General features: G+C 37.3%; 1 protein-coding gene across 2 annotated transcripts in view; it reads right to left on the bottom strand.

The window, feature by feature from the left end:
* The window catches only part of LOC150102550 (cytoplasmic dynein 2 light intermediate chain 1), a 372826-nt gene that overhangs the window by 315119 nt on the left and 34508 nt on the right, over positions 1 to 23199 (bottom strand). Inside the window, exon 3 of one of the 2 annotated variants that reach the window (XM_090398816.1) lies at positions 13337 to 13493. The exons of the other annotated variant lie outside the window; for it this stretch is intronic. Coding sequence (XP_090254942.1) covers positions 13337 to 13340 — 4 coding nt within the window. The 5' untranslated portion in view covers positions 13341 to 13493. The remainder of the gene's footprint in view (positions 1 to 13336; positions 13494 to 23199) is intronic. 2 annotated transcript variants of the gene reach the window in all.

The following is a 23199-nucleotide window of genomic DNA, read 5'->3' as shown; positions in this document are numbered from 1 at the left end:
AAAAGGCCCATTCCTAGATAAGAAAGAAGTCACCCAAAATACAAAATGGCAGTGTACCATTCAGTGTTTCTACCAACATTAACATAAAGTAGTGAGTCTTGGTGTTTAACAACAGGAAACAAAAATAAACTACAAACAATTGAAATGAATTATCTCAGGAAAGTGGCACAAAAAACAAGATTAGACCAAATAAGAAATCAAACCATAAGAGACAGCCTTTAAGTTGCACCTCTGATCAATTCATAACACAAGCCCAGATGAGATGGTTTGAACGAAGAATAGCAAAAACTGTATACGAAAGCCAAAAAATAGGAAAAAGAAACATAGGCAGGCCCAGGAAAGGTTGGCAAAAGGAAATTAAAGAAAAATTGGAAAATAAGGGAATTAACTGGAAAGAAGCAAAACAACAAACCTTGGACAGGATGGCATGGAAATCTCTTTTCCATGCCATTTTCCATGCAAAAATCTTGATGTTTAAAAGCATAAGAGATCATAGACAAAGAAGAAGAAAAAGAGGGCAAAATAATTTCTGTGCATAAGGAAGGTTCTGAGACTGCAGTAGCAAATTATAGACAAATCGGCATCTTGGGTGTGGCGGTAAAAGTACTGGAAAATTTGTCAAAAGAGAATTCAAGAATGGGTGGATAAAAATATGATACTGTATGAGGGGCAACATGGCTTTGTGAAGGGTCGATCATACTTTTATTATAAAGTAACAGTGGAGTTGGATAAAGGTAATGGTTACATAATGATTCTGCTGGATTTTGCAAAGCATTGCACAGAATACCACATAGAACTATTTTACACAAATTAGAACAAATAGGGATGAATATGCTCAACATATTCAAAAGTGGTTTATGGAGAGGCAGAATGAAGGTGAAAACAGGTGACCAGTGGTGTGGTGCAAGGTTCAGTGCTGGGACCACTACTGTCTAATTTGTACATAAATAATAGAGGAAATAAACTAAAAGGAAATATTTAGTTGTTTGCTGATGATCCAAAGTTAGATACAGTAATAGTTAATCAGTGCAATAATGAGAACTTGTAGGAAGATTTAAATAGACTCTCAGCATGGGCAAAAATTGATGTGTGACAGTTTAATGTGAAGGAATGTAAAGTTATGAATTTTGGGATAAATAGATTACAAGCTGTGTTCCACACTGATGGAACTGTACTAAGAAATTGATGAACCTAGAGATTTAGGGATGATGATAGACAGACAGAGAGAGAGAGTTAAATTTAGATTACATATTGTTAAGGTTGCTAAAGTAGCTCATAAGATTACTTGGCTATTGAAGAACACACTAACAAGTAGAGATAAGAAAGTTATTCCACTTTATAAGGCTTTGATACATCCACAACTGGATTACTTTGCTGAGGTCTGGTCTCTGGATTTCTTAGGGTTGAGGAAGCTATGGAGATGGTTCAGAGACAAGTGACCAAGATGGTGAGTGGTCTGTGGAATGTTCCCAATGAGGATAGATTGATGGATGTGGATTGCAGAAGTTGGTTTAACCAACTTACTGGCCATTATGGATCAAATATGCATCCTCATACGCCTTGTATCCATCATATATTTCAACGTAATATCAATGGTATTACAATTTTAATACGCACTTTGCATCCATGATAACCTTGATGTCTATAGACGTCTTGGCCGGTAGCGTGGTTAAAGTAGAAAAATGAGGGGATATGATAGTTTTATAGGATTGATGCAGGGGAAATTTTTTGGCACTTGGGTCATCCCTGGAAGTTGAATAAAGGTGTGGGTAGAGTTTTGAATGAATGGAATGGATTGCCCAAGTCGGTTGTGGGTGCTTTGTCTGTTAATGGATTCAAGGAGAGGTATGATAGATTGTGTTGATAGTTTGTGTCTTCCATGATGAGTCTTTGGACCCATGGAGGTGTCCATACTATAATAATAGTATAATATAACATAATATGTATAGGTGTCTGAGAAGTAATGGGACAGTCAGAGAATCCCCATTTATGCAGAAAAATTTCATTAAGAGAAATTAAAAAAATTATAAAATATGACAAAAATCAGTAATCAATTTTATAATTTATTAAAATTGATTATTTTTGCAACTAATAAACATTTTATAAATTATAAAATTATCCGGAATATTGTTCTGGCTATCCTATAAATTTATATTTCGTGTTTGTGTATGTTTACTCATTGTTGTGTCGTACTTTCTGCTCATATAACTATCCTATAGTCTCTGGGTCAGATCCCTGTTAAACTCTCATACGGGTATCATGTGGCACCTCTGGGGAACAACGGAATTGCCTCGAGATCGAGACAACACCAGAGTATCAGAGTGTCTGAGATCAACCTCTTGTAAAACACCAAGAAAATTTATATTTTGCTGCGCCACTTACCGCTATTAGATTAAACAATATTATCAATCAAGAGGTGATCTCAAGACAGCACTTAAGTGATACCTTGCAACTTTGCAGACGTGGCCAAACTTTACTTTTCTCTAGTCTCCCGCATAGGTTCATATTACTTTTATAAGAGGTGCATCGGATTCCAAAAATCACAGATAGTCTTAGTTAGATACAAAAGCAAGGTTTATTAGATATTATAAATATGTACATACAATACAATAAAACTAATTCCCATCTTAAGGGAGTTCCTGATGGTCAGGATAGAGTTAAAACAATACAATAATATAAGTATACCTAAAACTGATTATGCTGTAATTCTCTAAAGGAAGATTCTTATTTATACTCTTAAATGCCTTAATCATGCATGATTATCACAATAACTCTAATTTTTAGTAGTTCAATCAAACCACACAAGATAGCATTTATATCTTTTACAATCCCTTCATTAAATAGCAATTCCTTACTTCTAGACATATATATAACCTCCTTTAACATATTATGTAACTCTATCACAATAGGAGACAGTAAGATTTAAGGTAATGCTCTCTAAATCATAGCAGCACAGTCCTAGTTAATATCATTAGTGTTCATTCTCCTATTTTTTACAACGTGGCACAAATCTCTCATTCACAATCAGCAAAATACAAATAAAGTCTACTTATCTGCCCTTTAGTTCTGTATCACGTCAATGGTCTACCGGAATCTGCCTATCATAAACGAAATGTCCACGTGCTGCAATCTGGCTTTTGATGGACTGCCAGGCTTATTCCTTCTGTGGAGATACGGCCGCCGAGTTCCGCTGCTGCCTTTATCGAAACCCTCCGAAATGGAGGCACTGCCACCCTTCACCTGCTCACAGCACCGCGAGATGAACACTCTCGGAGATCCAGGAACAAAAAGCCCTTTTTTGAGGGGTGCATGACCCTTATATTTCCACTTTTCTTTCTCAGCATTTCTCGTATTCCGCGATGTCCAGCCAACATACTCATGTGGTCTTATGTCACGCCGTCCAGCCTTCTCCGCTATATCGCACGTGCGCTGACGTCACGCTATTGCTTGGGGCGAGCCGCTCCCTCGCGTTACTGCTCCATGACCTTTGGACTTCACTCCCCCCCCATCTTGAATTTTTTGCTAACATTCTATATCTTTTAATACATATTACTTTATAAAACTCTGCTAAAGGTTTACACTTCCATCATTAATTTTTAACTCATTTGTGAGTGGTACTAAATGCACATTTATTTGTTTTCTCATAATAAAAATTGCTTGATATATTTATATAGCATTAATTTAATACTCGGAGGCAATCACATGTATTCATATTCCTTTTTTGTTTGGAAACGCATGTTAGATTGTGATAAGATAGGAGTTCCAAAAATCCAAATCTATCACAATCCAACAATGTGTACACACATATTAGTGTCATATCCCCACGTGCCCCGAGGGCACAGAGGTCTGACATACGTCACTTTACAGGCCGAAGTTAACCCTGTGAGAATGGCCGGTCCTCAGCAGAGTGCCATCAGCATCGAACAATTGATCCCCTTCAAACTAACCGTGCTCAGACTTGCTTAACTTTTTGTGTGAGCCATGGGAAGCAGAGACTCTACCAATCGACCAACCTTTGCTGGCACACACACACACACAAAATTCCCTTGTATTCCATTAATTTTGGTAACATACAGGTGGTGAACTGATATACATATACACTCTATACTTTTCTATAAGAAAGCCTCTGTGAGATCAGACATTGCTTGCCAGAGAATGCTTAATTTAGAATGCCCTGCTTTTGATCTCATCTGGCTCAAGGTTTCATTGGTTCACTCAGTAACATTTGATCTACTGTATTTACTGTTCTGAAAATTCTAAAAACCACTCTTATTTTATTATACATACATCTTCACAAGAATATAGCAAATTTATTATTGCAAATGTTCAACCAGAAACTAACTGGTCATCATCATGCATCAGTATGATCACAAAATGAAGCTACAACAAAGAATGTTAATCCTGTTTACAGAGCTGAGCCACATGCCATAAACTAAAATTTTAAAACTAAGATTACTTAGTTTTAAATTTAGACCTTGACTATAATTTGAAATAAAATAAAATTTAATTAATAATGAAAGAGAGCACATGTTATTTGCACAAATTCACAAGCTCTTCAACAAGAATTGAACACCATCCAGTGCATCTTAATACAGAATGGTTTCACCTCAAGGTAGTTAAAATAGTAGTGGAGACGGAGTGGAGTAGTAGTAGTGGAGACTGAGAGTTGTATAGTAGGTGTCCTCCCGCGATGAGTCTTCAGACTCCTTAGAGATGAAACGAATAATAATAATAATAATAATAATAATAAATGCATCTTGGACTCTTACAAGTCCATCACCAAAAACCCTGGATCTGTACAGCAAATCCCTATCCGATATATTGCAGGAATCTCTGAGATGATTGATAAGATTCTGAAAAGATATAATTTAGTTCCTACTTTTTTCCCTATCAACAAAATCTCCTCTTGGTTACTATCCACGAAAGATTAAACAGCCTTCTGCTACCCACGGTGGACCAAGTTCAATGTAAGTGCTTCCACTCATACTTTGTACAAACAGTATGATCTGTTAAAAAATGACTACAAACACTCCAGTCTTATATTGACAACAATAAACCTGAAAAATCTAGCCTAGCTCAGCATGGAGTGGACACTGACTGCGACATCTTGTGGTCCAATACTTGCCTTTTACATCAGTGCAGGGTTTAGGTTTCAGCAGTTATTTAAAGAGAGTGCGGAAGCTCTTTTACAATGCCCAAATTTAAATTGGGATGACTGGCTGTCTGTTGCCAAGATTTAGTTGAGTCTCATCCTCATAAATTATTATTATTATTACGGGCAACTCCAAGGAGTCCTTAGACTCATCGAGGGAGGCTGTAAACATCATGTCAAGAACAACTATTCAAACTCCACACAGTATCTATCATACTTTGCCTTGAACTCATTCACAGTCATGGCACCCACAACAGACTCCAATCTATCCAAATCATCCTGAAAAATTTTGACATCATGTGCATTCACTATTGCACTTAAATAAAATTTATTTTTATTCAAATTAAGTGGATATTGAATCCAACATCATATCATAGCTGAATACAGAAACTACAAGAGTTTCATGCCGAATATAGAGACTATAAAAGTTTCGGCGGATATAAGCATACGCCAACCTTTCACGACGCGCAACTCGGACTAACATTCTTTGTTGTAGCTTCACCTTGTGATTATGCTGATACACTGATGATGATGACCAGTTAGTTTCTTGTTGAAATGTTGAAGTAATAATATTAATATATTCTTGTGAAAACGTGTATAATAATTGTGATAATGGCAGAAGTGCCATTAAAAATTCATAAAGAAAACCACTCTGACCTCCTCATATTCCTGAAATTTGACTTTCTGCAATCCAGCTATCCAATAGTGCTGCAGTCATCTTACAATTTGACCTTAATGTCCACAATTCCAACTGGCTTCTCTTTTACCATTAATCAAGTTAGATAAGATGCAGTAGTATGCTGTAAGCATCGATCTAATGCTAAATTGTACATCTACCAACCTGAATACCTGATAACTCTACACTCTCACAATATCCTTGATCTCTTCTTAACCAGTTCTCCTTCCAGATATGCTGCTATAAAGGGCACCTCTTCTGTAACTTAGATCCCAGTCTTATGCAAGTTTCCTCACTTACAGAATACCCTCCTTCCAGCACTCCCAAACTTGTTGTTTAGTACTGCAAAGGTAGCAAGTTAGATGACCTCTGTAACATCTACTCTTGCTTTCTATGATCAGACTCTTTCCACTCTTATGATTCAAACACCTGCTCTAAGTGAGACATAGAAATTAGCCACAATAGCATAAAGTTCTTTATTCCTTATTCATTCCAAAATTCTTGCTTTCTTTCCACGTCTTAGTTTAAGAAAAGGTGTACCAAAGCAGTCAAAGAAAACATTCAGCATACTGCAGGCAGTTTACAACAAGAATCCCACCTTCATACTCCATACTCGGCCTACACTGAAGTATATTAAACAAAGCGTCTATCTCTCTCTCTCTTTAAATTGACTTCTGACTTTGTAAGGGCCATTAGCATTAAACTTACATCCTGTTCAAATGAAAGTCATTTAAACAGGATGTAAGTCATTTGAAAATAACATGGTTGTGAAACGAAAGTAAAATCATCACTTATCATGTAAACAAGACTAAAGTTTTTTTAATTTATGTGAAAATATCGTTGGAAAGTTTAATATTTTCTTCTCTCAAGTTTAAGTTATAGAAATAAAAACTAAATTCAAAGTGAGTCTTTTTTTTACAAAGAAATATCACAATTACACACCTCGCCAGCAGCACTTGTACTTCTCCAGAAAACTAATATCTATTCTCTCTACATGAGTGTAGAGAGAATAGATATATTAAAGCATATATTCAAGCTATTCCAAAAAAAGGAACATAAAAGTCTACCATCAAACTAATTGCAGTCACACTCACTTCAGTCAACTCCAAAATAATGGAGAAAGTCATTCAACTTATTCATTACCTAGCAGCATACCAGTTTATCACTGATCACCAGTATGGATTCTGCCACTCTTAGTCCACTGCTGATCTCTTTTTTCTCTTCGTCTGTTACCTACTATTGGTCATGTTCCATGGAAAGTCTGGAGAAACAGAGCCAGGCCTGGCTGGTGGCGTGTGCAAAGTGTGCAATATACACAGGTGCTGCAGAAGAAAAGACACCTAAAAGATGTCAAAAAATATGAGATAATATTTTAAATGAACAACGAATGGTACAGAATGGTACATATAATTATGAATGTACGTCATCATCCATTCAGGCCCCTTCAGATCTTCCCGGAAACGAACAAATAAATTCTGAAATTGTATCCTGGACCCGATTATATCACTGTAATTTTTGATTAAAATTTACGAAAATATACCTAAAATAGTTCTTCTTTATTTTTTGATGTATCATAAATCAACTTATGATTAATTGTTGAGTTCTGTGTAAAAAAAAATTGTATAAGCAGGACTAATCCGTAGGTAACATTATACTGTAAAGTGGTTTTCATTTGTTTTTCATTTCCTGTTCATTTTATTCACACTTTATTCAAAAAAGACTTTTTTGGAAAGGCGCCGAACATTAATCGCACACACAAGAAAAAGACTAGGTACTGGTGCCGAACAGAGCATTTGATCTACTGTTGCTCTTTGATATTTCCACAGCATTGGATTGTGCCTGTCATTAAAGCCTGCTCAGTATATAGTGATCCTTTGGTTTAGCCTCTAGCCTTCATAATTAGATAGCCAGCCTTTTCTGTGGTCATTTACTGCATGTTGTGGTGGATGGTGTCCACTTTTCAACCTTTTTTTTTTAAAACCAATACAGGAATAGCTGAAGGTTCAGTTCTATCACTTACTCTTTTTCTCCTATACATAAATGACTTACCTGAAATTACCAAAAATCCTATTCTCAGCTTTGCTGATAATAGTACACTGCATTTGTCCTATTTATTCAACAAACCATGCAGTATTCAAACATCCCAAGCTTCAAGATTGTGCATAACCACATATTAAACACTGATATCCATATTATCTTGCAATGGGGTGAGGATAACCTGGTCACCTTCAATTCTACAAGAATGCAGATTTGCCCCCCCCCACCTCACAAAAGTGATCTCACCTCACCCATCCATACCTGTAGTAATACACAAATCACCAACAGGATCATTTCTCTCTCTCTCTCTCTCTATGTGTGGGAAACCTGTTTGTGGTGGAGGGGGACCTCCCAGCAATGGTACTGGCCCATTTCATTCTTCCTCTTTTTTTTTTGCTTTTCTTCCTGTATTCTTGACTCTACTTCTCCTAAGTCTTTCTCACTATTATTTTTTCAGACCACCATCACTGGGATCCAACACCCTACCGGCATGTTTGCCGTGCGGTGCAACCAGTGGACATCCGGAAAGGGGGGGGGGGGATCCTAGTAGTCTTGCACTATTTTGGCCCCTGCTTCGACAAGACAGGCAGTCCTGGATGGCCCAGCCAGGATCAATCGGCTAGTGGACCTGCCTGCAAGGGTCAACAGTGTTGCAGTAAGCCTCTCACCACATGGTCTGGGGTCGGGATCCTAGACCTGCTGCAGTGCCGGTATAGCATCCAAGGTAGCCCTGCGTTCCACTCCTGAGTGCAGTCTTTGCTTGCTGGGTAGTGGGTGGGGAGCTCTGGTGCCGAACTAAAAACTCCTTAAATATGAATCCATTATCATCAAATGTTTCAGGGACCCTAACAAAGTCCCAACCAAGTACTGATACCGTAGATACAGCATATGGAAACAGAAGCAAGAAATAAAAGATATCGGATACTAACATAAATGTACTAACCTTTTTAATCATTCATGCAACAGGTGAAAAACCAATTGGGAAAATATCACCCTTCTTTATCCAAAAAGGTTTAGAAGGACTGGCAGGACATCCCAAAACTGTCAAGAAATTGCATTCTGCTGATATCCTCGTGGAAACAATGTGTAAACAACATTCCGAGAAACTACTGAGAGCAACGACAATGGGTGGAATACAAATTGCAGTAACACCTCACAGAACATTCAATTCCAGTAGAGGAGTGATATCAGAATGGGATCTCCTTGATGTTCCTGATGAGGAGATATGTTCAGAGCTTAAAGATCAAGGAGTGACGGGTGTGAGGCACATCCTGATACATAGGAATGGTCGCCTGGTCTCAACCAAGAATATTATCCTTACTTTTGATACATCTAGGCCTCCAACATCTGTAAAAGCAGGGTATCTCAGCTGTCCTGTTAGAATGTGCATCCCTAACCCGCTAAGATGCTTTAAATGTCAAAGATATGGACATGCCCAAACTGCCTGTCGTGGTTTTACTACCTGTGCCCGATGTGGTAGTAAATAACATGATAACAAATTTTGATGTGAAAAAAAAGTTAAATGTGTCAACTGTCAGGGAGATCATCCAGCTTACTCTCGTGCATGTCAGAAATGGAAAAATGAAAAAGAGATACAAAAAATCAAAACAGAACAAAACATAACATATCAGGATGCAAAAAGAAAGCTGGCCACCATTATACCTGTTCTACAATCCTCTTATGCTGAAAAAGTAACAATTAAAAAAGTGTCAACAGCAACTCAAACAGGTATGTCTGTTCCACTATCTGATAATTTCACCATACCTGAACTTCATAATTGCAAGTGCTTATCTGTTGAGCGCATTAATCACAAGACCTATGGCCTTACTCCAAAAAGACCTTCAAAAATGGTCCCATTTGATGAAACTCACCTGTCAAAAAAATTATGGCGGAGATATCACTCAAAGATAAACCACTAGACAATCGCACATAAAAAATGAATACCTCAGTACCCACTGAAAGCAAACTAAACCTACCAACTGACCCTAACATATTTTTTGAACACTCTACTAGAGGAAGAGATGGACACTGGCCATATCTTCCTATGCCTTGCCTAAAACAATGGATAAATATAAATCAGACAAAGGTAAGCCCTCAACCTTCCGAAAACCAGACAAGTCAATAAAATCAAGACAATAGGAAAATTTTTACAATGGAACTGTCATGGGATTCGTCAGAATATTGATGATATCAAGATGTTGTTGCAGAAACACAAACCTTTCTGTTTCTGTCTACAGGAAACGTACTTAAGACCATAAGGACCGTACCTTTAGGAATTTCACTGTTGTATGTAAGGACAGAACTGGAGGTGGTTCTGCTCGTGGAAGAGTAGCTATCCTAGTGGGCAGTCATATTCCTTTCCATCAGGTCCAACTTAATACTTCTCTGGAAACAGTAGCTACTCGCTTCTCCGTGGGATTTCTTATTACAGTATGTTCAATTTATTTACCACCAAATGCTGAGTTAAATGAAATTGATCTTGATAACCTTATCTTGCAACTGCCTGAACCCATACTTTTGATAAGTGACTTTAATGGTCACAATACTCTATGGGATAGTGCCAACACTAATATAGGAGGTTGAATTATTGAAAGAATTCTCGATAATAATACCTCTCCCTTTTAAATAATAAACTCAATACTTTCTTCCATATGCCTACCTGTTCATTTTCTGCAATTGATCTTACAATCTGCTCCCCTTCCATTCTTCCACTGCTCACGTGGGACACCGAAGAGAACATTTATGGAAGTGATCACTTTCCTGTTCTCTGCACAATGTCTTCACAGGAATCATGTTCACCACAGGGATACCTATATGGAAAATGGAGAGGCTGCCTGGAACACTTTCTCTCATCTTGCAAAAATTAATGCTGATGCCAACAGTCAAGCATCTATCAATGAAGCAGTAAAATATATAACAGAATGCATTGTCCAGGCAGCAACAGCCTCCATCCCAAAAACATCATCTCGGTTTCCAATCTATCCAAAGCCTTGGTGGAACCCAGAATGTCAAGCCAAAAAAGATCAACACAGAGCATGGAGCATATTTCGTAGATACCCCAACACATCAAACTTAATAGCTTTCAAGCGTGCTTGAGCCTAAGCACGTTATGTAAGACATCAGAGTCAAAAACAATCATGGATCCACTTTACTACATCAATTAATCAAATGATCAGTCCAAAAATTGTATGGGATAAAATCCGGAAAATGAAAGGCAGATATAGAACACAATGTTTGTCTACCGTAGACCAAAATGGAAGTGTTATTGTTGATCCCAAAGCTAATGCAGATACTTTGGGAGAAACATTTGCTAGAATCTCAGTAAAAGCTTCATATTCTTCTGAATTTTTAATACAAAGGCTTAATTTTTCTACCAAAATTATTCAGCCATATAGCCAGCCATTTGTTAAGGAAAAACTAAAAAGAGCTCTTCTACAATCTCACCCTAGTGCAGTAGGGCCTGATGACATTCATTATGAAATGATAAATCATCTACCATCATCCTCTTCTTCTCTTATTATACAATAGAATACTTGGCATAAGTCAATTGTCATTGCTATCCCAAAACCAGGAAAAGATCCAACTAATTATATAATTATCGACCCATTGCTCTGACCAGCTGTCTTTGTTTGATACTAGAGAAAATAGTTAATGCCAGACTTTTCTGGTAAATACCAGACTTCTCTGGTGTTTCCGTAGACATCGATCAACTTTAGACCATTTGGTTTGTTTAGAAACTTGTATCTGATCTGATCTGATCCTGTAGCTTCCTCTCTTTGAGAGGGTTGCAGCTAATTACTAGGGAGATAGGACTCAAGGTGGTTTTCCCGTTGCCTTCCTTGCCGTATTTTTTATGACTGTAGCCTGTGTGTTCACGGGTCCGGTTTGCCTGCTTGCGGGATGAAAAACCCAGATAAACTGGCAGAAAAAACCCTGCTGTCCATGCCCAAGACCGGCTAACTTGGCTATGGCTGAGGAAGATCCTTAAGCTCCTCACATCGTTGACAGGAATCGAACTTAGGACACTCCTTCCCCAGGTATATGGTTGCGAAGCACAAAGCCACTCGGCTAACTGGCAGACAGAAACTTGTATAAGAGATGCATTTCTGAAGCGAGAACATCTTGCCTCAGTTTATTTTGATGGAAAAAGCTTATGACACAGCCTGGAGATATGGCATATTAAAAGATCTCTATAACCTAGATCTCAAAGGACACCTCCCTATATTTATTAAAAACTTTCTGTCCAGGCGAACTTTCCAAGTCAGAGTGGGGAGTACCATCTCGACCATATCATCAAGAACAGGGTGTTCCCTAAGGCTCTGTCTTAAGTGGGACCCTTTTTGCTATTAAAATTAACTCAATCATTGAACAGCTTCCTCCCACTGTAAACAATGCTCTATATGTTGATGACTTCACAATTTACTGTCACTCACGCAACATGAGGGTAATTGAAAGATAACTTCAGCAAGCAATTGATCATGTCTGTCTGTGGGCTCTTAATAATGGATTTAGGTTTTCAACAAAAAAAAAGTATCTGTGTACACTTCTGTCGAAAATGCACTCATCACCCAGATCCTGAACTTAGAATGGGACATACTGTTATTCCAGTAGCTACAGAAAGCAAGTTTTTGGGACTCATCTTTGACAGAAAACTTACATTTCTGGCACACATTCGTCAACTAAGAGAAAAGTGCAAAAGAACTTTGAACCTCCTTCGCACTCTATCCTCTACTGAGTGGGGTGCTGATCGAGCTTCATTGCTCCATCTTTATCATGCACTTATACATTCAAAGCTGGATTATGGGTCCCAAGTCTATAGTTCTGCAAGACAGAGTAACCTACGATGGTTGGATTCCATCCATCATCAGGGTATACGGGTAGCTACTGGTGCCTTCCGCACATCACCCACTCAAGGTCTCTATGTTGAAGCAAATGAACCAGCTCTATCACTTAGACGGAAACAGTTATCTCTTAATTACGCCCTAAAAATAAAATCTCTCCCAGATCACCCTACATGGAATAGTATCTTCTCTCTGCATTGGGAAGCTCAATATCACACACATCAAACTACTATACACCCTTTTGGTATGTGTTAAAGAAACTGTGCAAGCTATTTGTATAAATGTTGACAACATTAGCTACACTAAACATACAGCATTCCTCCATGGCAGGTTTGCACACCATCCTGCAACCTCTCACTTTGTCAGCTACAGAAATCTTATACTCCATCATCCATCTACCTGCAATTGTTTAATGCACACTGAACAGCACACGCTGATTTCTCACCCATCTATACCGATGGTTCAAGAACTAATACCTCTGTTGGCTGTGCTGCTGTGTTTCCTGACATTATTATCACAAATCAGATCCCACCAGACTGTAGTAATTATACCGCAGAGTTACATGTCATTCAGCTTGCACTTGTGCATATAAAAGAAAACTGCTACCAAAAGTGTATAATTTATACATACTCATTGAGCTCTTTACAGGCTATCTCCTCTTCTATTTATAATCCAAATCCAGTACTTTATGAGGTGCCATACCTGTTTCACAAATGAAAATCCTTAATTTTGATGTTCAGTTCTTGTTAAAAACAGAGCTACAACGATTTGCTCTAACCAGCAAGCCCTGAAACAAGAACTAAAAATCATCAGCGACACATTCATAAATAATGGCTATAACAAAAATATTATTAATAAAATACTCCATAAAACAACAACAAAAACGAATCTAGATTACAGTAAAACCATAGCCATCCCATACATTAAAGGGTTATCAAAAAAAATCAACAGAATCCTACAACGTTATAACATACCAATGCCACCTTTAAACCACCCACTAAACTTAAAACCATATTCAACTCCTCTAAGGATCCTCTCCTCCCATTAGCATATCCTAGAGTCTATTGCATCCGCTGCACCAGTAACTTACCGTACATTGGTGAAACAGGATGGACAATCCCTATACGCAAGAAAGAACACATTAGACACATTAAATATAACCATTATGGTGAAGCAGGCCTCTCAGACCATGCACTCAACACCTTACACCAAATCAACTGGAAGAGCACCTGCTCTTTACACCGCACAAAAACCTGGTACGAAAGGAAATTTAAGGAAGCCTGCGAAATCCTGATAAACTACCCAAATATCAACAACAAAGATGGCATGAAAATTCCAAGGTTCTAGATGGCACACATTCAGCCTACCTAACATATAAGATCCAGCATGCGTCAGGACTCTAGCCAATCTACAGCTAGTATTAGAAACCATTCCATACCAACTGGCTGGAATGTACATGATGTTAATATATGTATATAGATAGATACTTGTTGTTGTGCCCAATGTATTTCTACAACCAACAGATAACACCAAACTCTAGCGTTGATGTATAATTTTTTTTATTTTTATTTTATTTTATTTTTTCACCAGAGGTCAGGCCAACAATTGTTGTAGCGGTTGGTCAGTGTCTTTAACAAACCAGTTTGATTGTGGTGTAGCTTCTTTTCTGTGTATAGTTGTATGCTCCAGAAGATGACCTTGACATAAAGGTTGGAAACGTCGAATGTAGATTTTATTTATATTAAACTATTTTTTATTCAAACGCATTATTCTTTGTCCATGTTGCATCTTTTAATAAATATCCTATCAATTTTACACTTTACACTCTTTTATTTATATCTCAGATTTCAAATTTTAAGATTCAAATTGTGCTCTATTTTACTACTCTACTTACTAATATTATTCATTCATCACCATCTACGATATCCATTTCAAGTTTCAAAGATCATAATTGCCAAAAATACAGCAAGGTAGGCAATAATACCCATAATATATATATATATATATATATATATATATATATATATATATATAATATATATATATATATATTATATATAATATATATATATATATATATATTATATATAATATATATATATATATATATATTTAACTCCTACCACTTTAAGGCAAGCTTGATGGCCTCAAGATGGCAGCCCCATCACCAAGCTAGACTGCAGATGGCCAGTAACCTTCAGTTGAAATTTTAACTCACTAAGAAGGCTCATGAAGATAGTAAATGGACAGACTTTTTTGGTAATGAACCAGCTTGGAATAAGGATTTGAGAAGAAAACTATTGAAAACAACAAAAAAAGCAGAAATACACCTATTATTGGAATATAGCTACCTGGAATGTGAGAAGTATCCACCACAAAATCATAGAACTGGACCAAGCATTAGAAGATAGAAATGGAAACAGCAGTAACTACAAAAAAAAAAAAAAAATCAGAGAGGAACAGATAAAACTGAAAATTACATCTATATATACAGTGGGGGTAAAAGCAGAAGAGAGAGCTAAATCCAGTGTAGTGATCTTTTTATATAAATCTCTTAGAAACAATATAATCCATTATAACTTTTGGAGCAACAGAATAATAGAAATGAGAATTAAAATAGACTATATGACAGTAAATGGAACTTACACACCTGAAGAAGGAAAAGAGGAGGACTCAGAAAACTTTTACACACAACTGCAAAACATTATAAATAAGACCAATCCTAAGGATCACATCTTGGTAATATGCGATCTTAACACAAGAATTGGCAATAAACCACATAAACCAAACATAGGACCTATAGGACCTTAAAGTGGTAGGAGTTAACTGTAATAGAAATGGAAATAGATTTAGAGATTTACTATAAGCAATAACCTTAAAATAATGAACACCTTCATCAAACATAAAGACATCCACAGATACATATGGGAAGCAAGAGACACAATAAGCATTATTGATTGCATAATCAGCAATATCAAAATATCAGAAATGATAATAGATACAAGAGTATACAGAGGATCTGAAATAGAATCAGATCATTACTTCTTAATTGGAAAAATAAAATGGGAACCAAGATGGAAAACAACAAAAGAGTATAAAGAATATAGAAATTTTGATTCCTTCAAAGTTAGACTTCTAGACAACAATAGCATTAAAGATTTGTACCAAAAAAGAATAAAGAACTGGATGATAAATATAAAAGAAAATCAGAACATTGAAGAAGAGTAGTCAAACCTAAAAATCATGAAGACAAAAGCTGAAAAAGAAAATTTAGGAACAAAGAAAAAGTGGAAAAGAAAAAGAGGCCTAAGGGATTGGGACAATGAAATTAAATGCATTATTGAAGAAAAGAAAAAAAGCATACAAAAACTGGCTAAACCTGAACACAATAGAATCAAAAATTTAATACAGCAAAAAAAGAGCAATTGCAAAAGCAGCGTGCAGGAGAATAAACAAAAACAGATGGGACAATTTTGTAAAAAAATGAGAGAGAGACTGTACACTCAAAAGACCTAACACATAAAATCCTTAAAGATCTAAATAATGAAACTAGAGAAAAGCAGATAGTAATACCATTAAAACAGAAACATGGCAAAATTACTACCAAGATCTGTAGTATGATGAAAACATTCAAAACAGAAAATCACCCTTTATAAACAACCCAGACACTTGGAAAACATCACTCTAGAAGAATTAACAGGAATTTGTTAATTCTTGCTCAGGTTACTTAACTTTTATAATATGATTTGGAAAGAAGGAAAATGTCCACAAGATTGGACAAAAGCAACAGTCATAAATTATATATTTAGCTTAATCCTTTTTCCAAGTGTAAGCAAACAAAGTTTGTGCCTGAAGTATCTTCAGGACTGGGGTAACTCGTAGCAAAGGTGGACAAAGCTTCACATCAATTGCCTTAGTATCCCATAATGCAAAGTACATCTCCTTACGGACATGTATAATGCTATGCATTATGGGAAGGTCACTACCCAGATCGGATTCGACCTTTATTGAGGTCTCTTCAGTGGGAGCCAGACCCAGAGGTGATACCAAGGTTGAAGCAATGCAGAAGTCATGTTTACCTATACGAGTTGCCAAAAGGTGTCACACCTTATTATTAAATTACTTTGGATTAGAGAAGGATGTTGGAAGTTTTTTCCCAACATTCTCCAAGGAGATGTGCTTTGCATTATGGGATACTAAGGCAAGTGATGTGAAGCTTTGTCCACCTTTGCTACGAGTTTCCCCAGTCATGAAGATACTTCAGGCACAAACTTTTTTTGCTCACACTTGGAAAAAGGATTAAACTAAATATATAATTTATAGTCTAACCAAGTGGGGAAAAAACTTCTAAAAGCAACAGTTATCCCCATCTATAAAAATGGACACAAATCTGATTGTAACAATTATCATGACATCAGCTTACTTAGTACCTGTTATAAAGTATATGCAAAAATTTTAGCATATAAATTTAAATGTATAGTAGACCCAAAATTAATAGAAGAACAAAATGGATTCAGAAAAGGCAGGTCTTCCATAGACTCTGAATTTAAATTTAAATTACTAATATAAAAAAAAAAAAAACAGAAAAATGAACATAGAAACACACATAGCTTTTATAGATTCCACCAAATCATTTGATAAAATTATCAGAGAAAAATATCAGAAATCATGGAAGAATGTGAAATACCAAACCAACTCTTCAGAGCGTTATTTTAATATATATATCAAGATATATCTGTGAATTACAATAATTTAACATCAAACTGGAAACCAATAAATAGTGGAGTACATCAGGGCTTCCCTCTATCACCAGTTTTATTTAATATATACATAGATAAAATGGGTGCAATCCTAGCTTGCCTCCTCGTGGTGCATCCTGGATAACGCTAAAGAGCTAGAGCGACTTGGCAACCAGACTATCTTCTCGATCTCCTGGTTACAGCACACATGAACTCAAACACATGAATTAGTTCTCTTAAGGGCAAGATGACTAGGAATATTAGTCCTGTTGATCGAATTTGCCAAATTAACATTGAGGGTATATGTAGAGCAAAATGTGAATACCTCTCAAAGATTTTATATGACAACAATGTCGATGTTGTTCTTATTCAAGAGACTCACTGTAAGGATGAGGATCAGCTCCACCACAGAGGCCGAATTCCTGGTTGCATTATCATTGGTGCCACTTACCATCATACACATGGCCTTGCCACCTATGTACGTAGTATACCCTAGAAGATTCCCACCTCATTACAACCAGCATTGTCGGCAGCGTGCATCGGCAGCATAACCATTACCAACGTGTATAACCCTCCCCCCCCCACCCTCTTGTGGCCTCCAGAAGTTCTACCAGTGCACAACCACACTGCTATGCATACAGGCAATTTTAACAGCCACCACACGCTATGGAAATATGCTTTCAACAATGATTGCGGAAAGACTTTGACTGAATGGGCAGAAATTCACAACATGCACCTAATTTTTGATGCAAAAGATAGATCTTCCTTCAGGTCAGCAGCTTGGAACAGGGAGTACAACCCCGACCTCTGCTTTGTCATTAAAGACAACAGTGGACGACCATTACCTACATCGAGAAGAGTTCTCTCCAACTTTCCCCAAAGCCAACACAGACCAATTATATTAGAGGTAGGTCTGCAGGTACCCCTTGTCAGATCCATCCAACGTCCCTGCTGGGACTTCCAGAAAGCCGACTGGGATACATTTGCTACCTGTCTTGACAAATATGTCTGTTGGATCCCTCCAACAAGCAGAAATTACAAGAGATTCGTGGGAGCTGTCTTAGCTGTAGGTAAGAAGACCATACAAAGAGGCTTCCGGAAGGAGTATATACCTGGATGGGACAATGATAGTAATTAACTGTATCAAGAATATCTAGAGTGTGGCGATCCTGACATTGCAGATGAACTCATTCACAGCCTTGACACCAGCCGACAGAAGAATTGGACTGAAACAGTAGAAAGACTCGATTTTTGGCATTCCAGTAGAAAAGCATGGAGCCTTCTAAGAAAACTAGATGGTGGCACCCTGACTGCCTGGGAACATTCAGCTATTTCTCCTAACCAATATGCATCACATATTGTCAACACGTCAAGATATACCACCAAGAACAAACAACAAACTCTTCAAATAAAAAGAGAACTTACATATTTGATAAATAACAGACCATCAGACCCTCTATATTCACGACCCTTCATCTTGAAGATATTAACACTGCTCTAATGGATATGAAACCAGGCAAGGCTCCAGGTTTCGATGGAATTCATCCTGATTTCCTGTTGAAGACAGGCCAAAAAAGCTCGACAGTGGTTGGCTTGCTTTTTCTCTGACATCCTCCAGACTGGTAGACTTCCAAAAGAGTTTAAGAGGACAAAAATTATCCCCATCTTAAAACCAGGAAAAACCAACAACAAACCAGAAAACTACCGACCAATCGCCCTGCTTAGCACTTGGTATAAGCTCCTAGAAAGGCTCATTCTTAATAGAATTGCCCCTAAGATAACAGAACAAGTCCCAGTGGAACAGGCCAGATTCAGACATAAACGAAGCTGCTGTGATCAGGTTCTGTTGCTCACCACACATATAGAGGCAGGCTACCAACAATGCTGGAAAACGGCTGTAGCTTTTGTAGATCTTACCGCAGCTTATGATACAGTCTGGAGGCATGGCGCAGTCTGCAAGTTGCTCTGTGCAATCCCATGCAGAACAATAGCAAAACTAATCGATAACATGCTAAGCAACCGCCTGATCCAAGTGTGTATGGACGAGAACAAAAGTAAACAAAGAACACTGGATAATGGACTACCACAAGGGTCAGTTCTGGCTTCCCCTCCTTTTTAACTTATACATCGCAGATTTGCCTAATACAGCCTCCAAGAAGTCTTGCTACTGATGACATTGCTCTAGCTGCCAGACACACCAATTTTAATACAATGGAAGATACACTAACAAACGACCTTGCAGTCCTAGATGAATACTTCAGAAAATGGAGATTATGCCCAAATCCCAGCAAAACAGAAGTTTGATGCTTCCACCTGAACAATAACCAGGCTAACAAAGAACTCGTGGTCTACTTCAACCACAAACTGCTACACCACAACAGATTTCTGAAATATCTGGGTGTCACTCTAGATCAGTGATGACGAACCTATGACACGCATGCCAGCACTAACGCACTTGAGGTTTTCAGGTGACACACCTTGGATGTTGAAAAATATTGGTATTCTGATGAAAAAACTGCGATAAATCATGTAAGATCGCTCTCAGTTCAGGCGAAGGTAGGTTTCGGTTCATTGAAAGAATTATATTTTCTGCCTTAAATAAACTCTATTTTCTGCCTTAAATAATATCAAATCAAAAGGGAGAAATAGATTGAGCAATGATATGAGCGCTACCTGTGTAGCATTAAAATGGACACACTATAGCCCTTCTATAAAACAACTTTCTTCCAGTACTCAGCAACAGAAAAGTCATTAAATGTAATGTAAGTTTGTAATTTCACTTTATTAAATTAATTGTATAATATGAATTCATAGATTTTATATCAATGTCCTATTAAATAAATAGCCTAATATGATACGTATGAGTCACCATATATGATTGTAGTTAAATTTATATAAATAGCCTAATATGATATGTATAAGTCACCATTAATGATTATGTAGTTAAATTTATAATGCATGTATGCAAGTGGCACATCAACAACGTCAATATTTTAAAAAAAAGATGTTTGACACACCTGGGTAAAAAGTGTTCTAACTAGAGCCATCACTGCTCTAGATAGAACACTATCTTTTAAACCACATCTCATTAGCACAGCATCCAAGCTAAAAACAAGAAAGAATATACTGCAAAAACTACGTGGAACAACTTGGGGTGCCTCAACAACAATACTTTGCTGCACTGCTCTTGGCCTCATTTACTCTACAGCTGAATACTGCTCACCCGTATGGCTGAACAGCGCCCATGTGTATTTGGTTGATGCCCAGCTTAACACCACTATGCGCCTTATATCTGGAACTGTAAAATCAACCTCAACTTACTGGCTCCCAGTGCTAAGCAACATCCTGCCTCCACACATCTGCAGATCCAACTTTCTTCTACATGAATACAGCAAAATCATGGAAATCCAAAATCTTCCAATCCATGAAGACATCCCACCCCTAGAAATAAACAGGCTAAAGTCAAGGCACCCTCCAATCTTAACAGTAAAAACTCTTGCAGAGACAAGTTTCAACATGGAGGAGAAGTGGAAAGAGTCCTGGTGTAACTTCAACAGGGATCTTCCATGAATTAGTGGACCCAACACAGATACCTTCGGGTTTTAACCTACCTCGGAAAACTTGGTCTGCCTTTAACCGAATCCTCATGAACCATGGCAGATGTGCAGACCACCTTTACAAATGGGGCATGATTGCCTCACCCAGGTGCGACTGTGGATCACCCTGCCAGACAATTAAGGATAAGGATTTTTTTCCTCTCCATTTTTATCAATTCTATACATTTTCTTTTGTAATTTTTTTTGTTATTTTTACACAGTTTGGAAACCCTGCTCTAGAGACCAAAAATGGAACTTTTTCAAGCCACTTCAGGCCTCCCATAAGTGAGGCGGTGGTCTCACACTGGCCAATGAAATTCCTCTCACACCTAAAGAAATGAAATGATATATGATCATTTCATTACAGAGCACCCTTAGATCAGAACTGATCCAAGGGTGCTTTGTAAAAATAAAAGCTTTGCATTTCTCTTCATGTCAAAAAAAAGTTTTTTTTTTATTCTTTTTCTTGGAGAGTGGTGAATGAATGGAACATTGCCAGATGCCGTCATCAGTGTTTTAACTGTGAAGAGTCAAGGAGAGGTGTGGCAGGTACTGTGTGAATAATGGTTAATGGGGACTTCCTGCAATGAATCCTCAGACTCAATGAAATTACTTAGCTTATATGATAATAATAATAATTCTAATCTTTAAAGGTAAAGTTCTTATCTTATGTAACCATCAAAGAAATATTTTTAAAGAATTATTTAATAATATTTTATTAATATTAATTTCTAGCACATGGCAACAATTTTTAATTGGTAATCCACCGACTGTTCTGTACTTTGTATTCCATTTCTTTTAACTGTTTGTTCTACACTGATGATGTACTGTTAATATCAGTACGGAATATTTGTACCTTTATTTCATTAAAGTTAATTACTGTGGTTATCATGCTAAGTTATTATTTAATAATAATAATTATGTCCATAGTTTCCGGTGGCTGCCTATCTCAATTTGAATGTTTAATGGAAAAAAAAAAAAAGGAATAATTATAACACAGTTTAATATTTATATTTTGTCCTTGTCAGGGAAACATCTTCAGAGGTGTGTGCATGACAAGTTACAATACAAAGACATCCAAGCCAAATTTCCTCCCATTATCTTAGCCCTCTTTCAGTTCACCATGAACTTAGGCTATTTTGTTTGGCAAGGAAAATTCTACAAACAGATAGAGGAGACAGCCATAACATATAATCTTAGATGAAAAAGGTATAGGGGACAACCAAGAAGAAGATGGACTGAGTCTGGAACAGGCCACATGGCCTAGAACCAGGATTGGAAGACAACAACGACAGAATACCTTAATGAATTGATGATTTAACAGCTCCACTATATCCTCCTAAGTGGTTATTATTCTACCATTATCAGTGACCAATATCTTTCTTTCTTCTACTGGCCACATATTGAAAAAACTCCCTAGAATTTTTTCAGCCTCATACCTGCTCATAATGCACTTTTACTACCCTTACCATGCAAGTCACTTAACTTGCTTGCTCTCTGTACTTCTCATGAAACTTTTATTGCAACTCAATAATGTGCTGCCTTCACAATGCCTTCTTCTTCCAGATAACATGCTTCACCTCCTTAGTCCTACATTTTACACCTACATTATTTAATCTCCTAACATCTCACTTATTCCAACAATTTTTGGGTGAATGAATTGTATCAATGCTACACTTTTCATTCCCCTTATTTCAAATACTTCTGGCACACTAGCTCATTTCTGGTTCTATAGTAGGTCCCACTGGAGCCTCCGTAGCTCAGTCAGTTTAGACGAAGCCCTCTGGTCAGAAAAACCTGGGTTCAATTCCTGTCCTCGATGTGAGGAACCTTTATCTAGTCTCTTTCGACAGTTAAGACATCAAAAGTGACTGTTATGTCAGCGTGTTGGATGAGAGGTTTTCTACACTGGCTTTAAAGTGAGCTGAATTTTTTCCTGGTCTCTTTTGACGAAAGGTGAGTTACCAGTCTCGTATGGAGGTGGGGTGGGAGGAGTTCATCCGGAAACTCGGGTTCTTCATACCCCAGAACAGGCAACTGGCCCGTGAACACATGCATCTCCAGACACAGAACACACAGGGAGGTATAAGGCCAACCATCTTATTCTCAAGACGGTTGTGGTTGTAAAAAACCTCAACACCATAAAAAGATAGAAGAG

Source organism: Typopeltis vanoorti, chromosome 10 (genome assembly GCF_054136105.1).
Source record: "Typopeltis vanoorti isolate ZY-2024b chromosome 10, IOZ_Tvanoo_1.0, whole genome shotgun sequence".
NCBI lineage: Eukaryota > Metazoa > Arthropoda > Arachnida > Uropygi > Thelyphonidae > Typopeltis > Typopeltis vanoorti.
This window is presented reverse-complemented; position numbering and strand designations above follow the sequence as displayed.